The 7,345-nt window shown below is 56.3% G+C and overlaps 1 protein-coding gene and 1 pseudogene across 4 annotated transcripts in view; one reads left to right on the forward strand and one right to left on the reverse strand.

Annotated features, from left to right (window-relative positions):
• Positions 1 to 1,324, reverse strand: part of LOC102478982 (eukaryotic initiation factor 4A-I-like) — an 11,323-nt pseudogene extending 9,999 nt beyond the window's left edge.
• Positions 1,325 to 1,724: 400 nt separating this feature from the next.
• STX2 (syntaxin 2) overlaps positions 1,725 to 7,345 on the forward strand; it is a 96,262-nt gene continuing 90,641 nt past the window's right edge. For 2 of the 4 annotated variants that reach the window (XM_014587412.2, XM_014587413.2), the window contains exons 1-3: positions 1,727 to 1,971; positions 3,975 to 4,074; positions 6,144 to 6,218. In XM_014587412.2, the coding sequence (XP_014442898.1) occupies positions 1,951 to 1,971; positions 3,975 to 4,074; positions 6,144 to 6,218 (196 nt within the window). In that variant the 5' untranslated portion in view covers positions 1,727 to 1,950. Of the gene's footprint in view, positions 1,972 to 3,974; positions 4,075 to 6,143; positions 6,219 to 7,345 lie in introns of all 4 variants that reach the window. The other 2 variants (XM_006147341.3, XM_006147342.3) reach the window with 2 other exon arrangements.

A 7,345-nucleotide genomic window follows, 5' to 3' on the forward strand; every position in this document is an offset into this window, starting at 1 on the left:
GGCTCGGAGCTGACTGCCACTCAGCCTGGGTGGCGGCGTGCGGAGGGCTCGTGATGTCCTTGCTGTCCTGGGTGTGTGTTAACTGTGTCCCAGGGCACAGAGGGAGACAGCCACGTCTGAACCGAGAGCTGCTTCCAGGTCCCCGTGGGCTGCGTGGAGGGCATTGTCCGCTTTTCCCTGGAGAGCGCAGGCGGCTGTGATCAGGCACTCCTCCCAGCAGAGCCCGCGCCTGGCCCCGAGCCAGCCTGGGCTGCCGCACAGCATATAGCATACAGCGGCGCTGTCTCGCGGGGCACGCGCTTGCCCTCGGCAGCCTTATCTCGCCCCGGAGGATGGGGCTGCAGGGCTGGGGAGGAGCGCCGCTTCTAGGCCAGACTGGTCCGCTTTGGTCGGGGAGGGCCGGCGGCTCCCAGCTTGTGGATTGAGTGCTGAGCCGCGCGTGGTTCTCTGCCACGTCTCAGTGGGCTCCTTTCCGCCGTCTCAGGGGCGTAGCTCTGCGAGCTGTGCCAGCGGCAGGTCAAGGCAGTCTGGTTTCCAGGAAACACACAGCTGCCCTGAGGAAAGGAGGCCGGGCGGGGCCGTCCTTGGGAGAGGGTTCCACGGCCCGTGCCTTCCTGGCTGGCTGGTCGTGGTTGTGTCCCCAGGGCTCGCTGCCGGGTCTCCTCGCCTGCAGCTGTCCCAGCTCTCGCTGCCTAGACTTGGCACCGGTGCTTTATCCCCGTTGCCTGGAGGGTCTTTTCTTTGTGTCAGGGGCCAGAGGGTGCACGCCAGAGTGGGGCCCTGGACCCACAGCTCCTGCACCCCTGCAGCAGGTTCGGCTCTGCGCTCCCAGCCCGCCAGGAGATGAGAGCAATGGTCCTTCAGCGGTGCTGTTCCACTCTCTGGTGTGACCTTGCAGCGCCCCTTCCCCACTCACCTGTTGGGCGCTCTCCGCCACCTGTTCTTCCTCGTAGTCCTCCTCGGTGGGCACAGCTGGAAGCCGCTCAGGGAGGCGAGGGGCAGTGAGGACCTGCACAGTCCCAAGAGCCACCCAGTGATGTCAGTTGGCGACCGTCGTGGAAAGCGCGCGTCAGCAGTGTCACTGCTCCATGAGCTGGCTGTGTGACGTTGGCCTATGGGACGGGAGGGTTCTCACATGGCAGTTCCCACCGTTCTGAGAGAGCCCGCCTCCGCTTCCTCCAGGGGCTCTTTCCAAATGGAATTGTTGTGTTAGAAACGGGGCAGAGGGCCAGCAGGTGGCACACTGTGAAGACGCTGGACTCCTACGTGGCAAGCCGCAGTTCGAGTCCTGGACCCAGCGGCTTGGCACTCCTACCAGAAGCATGCGTGTGCATGTCCAAAGTCCCGAGAGGAGAGTGGAGGAGAGGGACTATGGCGTGGCCATCCCCCTGGGGTGACCTCTCGCTTTTTTCTCTGTGTCTCTAGTGAGCTCATGAGCCCTATAAGCAAAATTCTCCTGTAAAAAAAAAAGTGGGGGGACCAACAGATGGTGTAGGGGCTACATTGCTGGACTCCCACGTAGTCGACTGCAGTTTGAGCCCCGGACCCGGTGGCTACAAATCGCACGCTGGTCTCGTGTGTGTGTTTTTCCAAGATCCCCAGAGGAGAATGGAGGAGAAGGGATTGTGGCGTGGTCATCCCCCCGGGGGGTGATTTCTCGCTTTCTGTCTCTCTGTCTCTCTCTCTCTCTGTCTGGTGAGCGCGTGCGCCCTGTAGCAAAAACCTCTCAAAAAAGAAGTGGGAAGAGTGCCGCCCCGCAGGGTTGCAGCAGGGGCGTGAGGGCAGCCCGCGCACCGCGAGCGGGACGGGCCTGGGCAGTCTCTCCTTCAGTTTGCTGTCCGTGCCTACATAAGCGTCTTAAAATGCTGTTTGTATGTTGTGTGTTTTCCATTTTAGTATAGGAGAAGTGATGATGGAGACCCAGCTGTCGTTGTGGAAAAGGACCACTTCATGGATGGTTTCTTCCGTCAGGTAGGGTGGTTCACTGAAACCCAGCCGTGTTGTCGTCGTAGCTGTCCCGTCCAGTAATACCAGAACCAGTTTCTAAGCTGCTCCTTGCCATGTAAGTGCTATGAGGTTTTCCAGTGCATCACGGTGTTACCCATATTTAAAATTCCCCAGTCCCTTTGCGGTGACCAGCTGGGAGGGAGTGGGTGGGAGTGTGAGCCGTGGGGCCCAGACACAGGATGTGGTGGGACCTCGTCCCCAGTTCCTACCCATAGTCTTCTTCCCATATGAGGTGACAGCCCCGGGCCAGGGGTCCAGACTGAGCCCCTCTGGCCGTCGCTCAGTCCCAGGGCCTCCCGAAGGCCCCAGCCCAGCCCACCTGGGTGAATCTTGCTCAAGAAGCACGAGGAATTTTGAAACAAATACTGGGTAGTTTAGGCCACTTGGAGGTTGAAGGCCACTGACTGGGAGCGCGGCTGTGGTGAGCTGTGAGCACGTTGCCATCAGCGGGGTCTGCAGGCCGGATGCGCCGCCCAACCGCTGACCGCACGGAGTCCCGTGTGAGAGGTGACACGCTCCTGGTGGCGCCCCTGCTCATGCCTGGGCTGGGCTGTACACGTGGTCGCTTCCATAATTTCTGCTGGCAATGGCTGGCTGGTGCCACCTCGGTCGTAAAGGTAGGAGTACCCATGTGTGCATTCCTTTGTGTTTCTTTCTGAATAATTATTTAATTTTATGTATTCATTCATTTGTTTTAATTTGACCGGAGAGAGAGAGAGAGAGAGAGAGAGAGAGAAAAGCAAACCACCAGGTCTGAGACTCGACCCGTGGTCGGCCATGTGGGAGTGTCAGCGCCTTGACCACCAAGCCACTTGCTGGCTCTTCTCTGTGTTTTTTTAGTTAAATGATATAATGTGGGATTAGGAAGGGCTTTTTTCCTTTTTCATCATTTTTATTTTGTATTTTAATAATTATTGTACTTATATTTTTAAAACAAATTTACTGTATTCATTACTACGTTTTAAATTTGACTAGTGAGAGGGAAGGTGAGAGACTGAGCCCAGGTCTGGGACTCACACTGCGGCTGGCGATGTGGCAGGTCCATTGCCTGTAAGTGCCACACCTGCCAGCAGCCCCCTGGTTTGTTTGTTTAAGAGAGATTTCTGCTGTAGGGTGTGTGTGCTTACCAGAGAGACAGAGTGATACAGAGAAACAAAGTGAGAAATCACCCCCAGGGAGGATGGCCACACTACAATCCCTTCTCCTCGGAATTCTGTTCTCGGAATTTTGGGCATGTACACACGTGTTCCTGGCATGAGTTTTAAGCCACCAGGTCTAGGACTTGAACTGTAGTGGACCATATGGGCGTCTAGCGACATAACCATTACACCATCTGCTGGTCCTTTGTTTTTCTTCTTAGTTTTGCTGGGGGTTTGTGCATTTGCTGGAGAGAAGGACAGAGGAGTGAAAGTGAGAAATCGCCCCCGCAGGGGGATGGCCACACCACAGCCCTTTCTCTTTCATCCCCCTGTAGGGATCTGGGGACACACGACATGTGCCTGGTGTGTCTTCCAAGCTTCAGGGTCCAGGACTCGAACCATCTAGTTAGCCATGTGGGATCCGGCTGCCTTACCCACCGTGCAGCCAGCTGGCCCAAGGCTTGGCTTTTCTTTATGTGGTAATGTGTTTTCTGGTCTCCTTCACCCTTCCCTTTGAATAATTGCTGAAGGTTTGTGTGCTTGCCAGAGAGAGACAGAAAGATTTGGGGAGAGGGAGGAAGCACCCGCTGGGCGTGGTCACGGCCTAGCCCTCCTCCCTCTCCTCGGTCCTGTCGGGATTTCAGGCACACGCACCTCTGCTCAGCACCTGCAGCGTTCTCCAAGCCTCTGGGCAGGACTCAAACAGTCGCGGGCTACGTGGGGTCCGGCCCCCAAACCACCGGGCTGCGGGCCACCTTGTCCCTGTCTCGGTGACGAACGGTGGCGGCAGATGGGGACCTGCGCCGGGTGACTCTGTGTGCCTCCTAGGTAGAGGAGATCAGAGACAGCATCGCTAAAATCGCTCAGTATGTTGAAGAGGTGAAGAAAAACCACAGCATCATTCTTTCTGCTCCCAACCCAGAAGGAAGTAAGTCGCTGGCTTTAAACAAGGGTTGCGTGTCTGTCTTCCCTCCCCTCCGCTCCAGTCCTTTCTAAAAAGAGGGTGGCTGCAGACAGTCGGAATCCCAGGCCCAGCCGAGCGCGGTCCAGCCCGCGGGAGCACGAGATGCCATCTTAGAGGTGACACACAGCTGAGTCACTGTGGGGGAACGGAGGCTGTTTTCATTACGAGGTTTTATAGTGTTTTTTATTTAATTGCCAGAGGGTGCATATGCTTGCCAGAGAGACAGGCAGAGAGAGAGAGAGCGCCCCCTGGTGGAGTGTCGTCACCCCGCGGTGGTGTTTGCTCCATCTCTCCATCCTGTCAGAATTCGGGGCACACATGCACAAGTGCCTGATGTGTCTCCCTCTGCCGGGGCCAGGACGCAGACTGGCTGGCCGTGTGGGGTCTGGCTGTCAGTGCACGGGGCTTACCGCTGCACTGCAGGGCCAGCTCTGGGCATCACGCTTCTTTCCGATCACGAGTCCTAGCCTTTCCTGACGTCCGTTTGGGGTTCTGTTCCATGCTGCAGTGACAGCTGTCGTGTGCCTTTCTCCTCGTCCCACTGTCACTGTCCTGGGCTCGTCCTGTCCCTGTTGGGTGGCTGCATCCTGATTTCCTCCCCATCTCCACTGCCTGCTCTTACATTTGGTGCTTTCTGCTGTAGTTTCACCCTTGGCACGTGTTTGAGACCCTTTATGGTTGTAGTTACCTGCGTAGGAGAGGAAGCTGCCCGGCATGAGCGTGGGCCAGTCCTGGCTCCACTGCCTCCCCGTGGGAGAGCCAGGGCAGACTGCCTCATGGTTCCTGCGTCTGTTCCCATACCCTGCTGCTGGCCCTTGGGGTTAAAATGCATGGTCTTAGAATTTGGGGCACTCGTGCACATGTGCCTGCTGTGTTTCAAGCTTCCAGGTGTAGGATTTGAACCACAGTTGGTCATGTGGGAGTCCAGTGCCTTCACTGCTACCCCACCTGCTGGCCCATCTCTATTTCACTCTGAAGTTTTCTCTCTGACAGCCCTGACCTCTCTTTAGTTATTGTCTTTCAGATCCGGAATCTTTTATCACCCACTAAGTTATCTTTGGATTGGTTTTCACTCCTGGAACTTTATTTAGTTTCTTTTCATACTTTTTTGTTTTCCTTTTTGCCATAGGGCACGCGTATTTGCTGGAGATGGAACATACGCGCACACACATGTTCCAAGGGTCTGTGAGGAGTCACCGCCTGGGGCATGGCCATGCTGCTTTCCCCCCTCCAGTTTCCTCTGAGGATTTTAGGCGTGCGCGCACACACACACACACCTGGTTTATTTTTCTAACCCACTGGGACCAGGATTCAAACTGTACAGTTGGCCCTGTGGGGTCCAGCCACCTTAATCACTGTGCCACCTGCTTGTCATACTGTTGTTCACATGATAAAATTTATAAGGTTCCATTTTATCTCATTGAGCATTGGCTTTTTTGTTGTTTGTTTGTGGAGAGATTTTTTTGCTATGGGGTAAGAGAGAGACAAAGAGATAGAAAGTGAGAAATCATTCCCCAGGGGGGATGGCCATGCTACAGTCCCTTCTCCATTCTCGTCTTGGAATTTTGGGCACACATGCACACATACCCGGTGTGAGTTTTAAGCCTCCAAGGTCGGACTTGCACTGCAGTCAGCTACATGGGAGTCCGGCAGTGTCACCATCACGCCCTGCTGGCCCCGAGCATAGCCATGTCAACATGTGACAGCTGTCACCTGGCACTGCTGTAATGTCGTCTCTGGTTTCTTGGCCTTCACTCCTACTTTCTTACCGTTGGGTATTTTTGAGCACTGAACTCTGTGTATTCAGTGATTTCGTCATCAGTCCAATAAGCCGGCCTTCTCAGACCAAGTGTGTACCAGCCACCTGGGGGGCTGGGCTTCTGACCGAGCAGGTGCTCCTGAAGCTGCCGTGCAGGGCCCCAAGAGCCACTGTCTCCGCGGCCTCACGGTCACCAGGGCCGCGTCTCGTTTGGGTCTGAGGGACACATTTAGCCCGGGTGTTACGGCTCATGCCTTCCTTTATGTTTTTAAAGAAATCAAAGAGGAGCTTGAAGACCTGAACAAAGAAATCAAGAAAGCTGCTAATAAAATCCGAGCCAAGTTAAAGGGTGAGTTTCAAGGTTTCTGTTTAATTACTGTGTGGGAATATGGGTATCTGGTGTTTTCTTCTTTGTAGCTCTGTAGGAACATTTTCATTACAGCCGAGACACTAATTTGTGCGCATCTTGCACACATGTGACGGGAGCAAGCTTTCGCTAGTGAGCTGTTGCCTCGTTACAGTGTTACTTCATTTCATTGCCGGCCGACCTGAAGCTGTGTGAGAAGGTGAACGGCCTATGAGATGGATTTTCCAGCGCTTGAGTCGCTGTTTTATTGGGCTGTCGGGGAGGTTCTGACACGTTTTTGCATAGAAAAATAGCTTGACCTGCCCCATGATCTACTAGCTGGTGGTTTGCTTTTTTTCGATAAGTTACTTTTTACTGAACAGCGTTGAAATCAAGAGCAGACTCCACGAGATAGTGGGTGCTTCTGTTACGGGATGTGCCAGGTGTGTGGAGGCAGGGTCTCTCCACTGCGTCCGCCCTCAGCTCGGCAACCCACCGCGATTTGACGGGGCAGAGACTGCTCGCCAAAGGCTTGCCCAGAGCACAGCCGTGATCGTATCTAGGCTGAGTCAGTCACAGCGCGTAAGGCTGTAAAACCTCCCGTCAGAGTTCCTGGGCCGGCAGGTCGCGGTTTTGTGCCTGTTTGCGTGGACTGGGTCCCAGGTGAGGTCTGTGTGCCGGGACCAGCTGGCGAGCTGGAAAGCTCCTGCCATCACACCTCGCTCTGGGTCGGAGCACCCGTCCTCCATCCGCAGAAGCTGCCCCAGCAGATCCTGCCGCGCCCAGGCGGGCACAGCCCTCCGTGTGGTCCAGTTCGGGCAGGCCGGCTCTGTGATGCCTCTGTGCGGTCTGGTTAGGGCAGGCGGGCCCCGTGGGCAGGGCCGAGCCAGCGGCCCTCCGCGTGGTGGGGTCGGGCAGGCGGGCTCCGTGGTCAAGGGCCGAGCAAGCGGCCCTCTGTGTGGTGGGGTCGGGCAGCTGGGCCCCATAGGCAGGCGGGCCCCGTGGGCAGGCAGGCTCTGTGGGCAGGGCCAAGTCAGTGGCCCTCCGCGTAGTGGGTTCGGGCAGGCGGACTCCGTGGGCAGGGCCAAGCCAGCGGCCCTCCATGTGGTGGGGGCCGGCAGGGGGGCCCC

Source organism: Tupaia chinensis, unplaced genomic scaffold (genome assembly GCF_000334495.1).
Source record: "Tupaia chinensis unplaced genomic scaffold, TupChi_1.0 Scaffold000211_1, whole genome shotgun sequence".
Taxonomy (NCBI): Eukaryota; Metazoa; Chordata; class Mammalia; order Scandentia; family Tupaiidae; genus Tupaia; species Tupaia belangeri.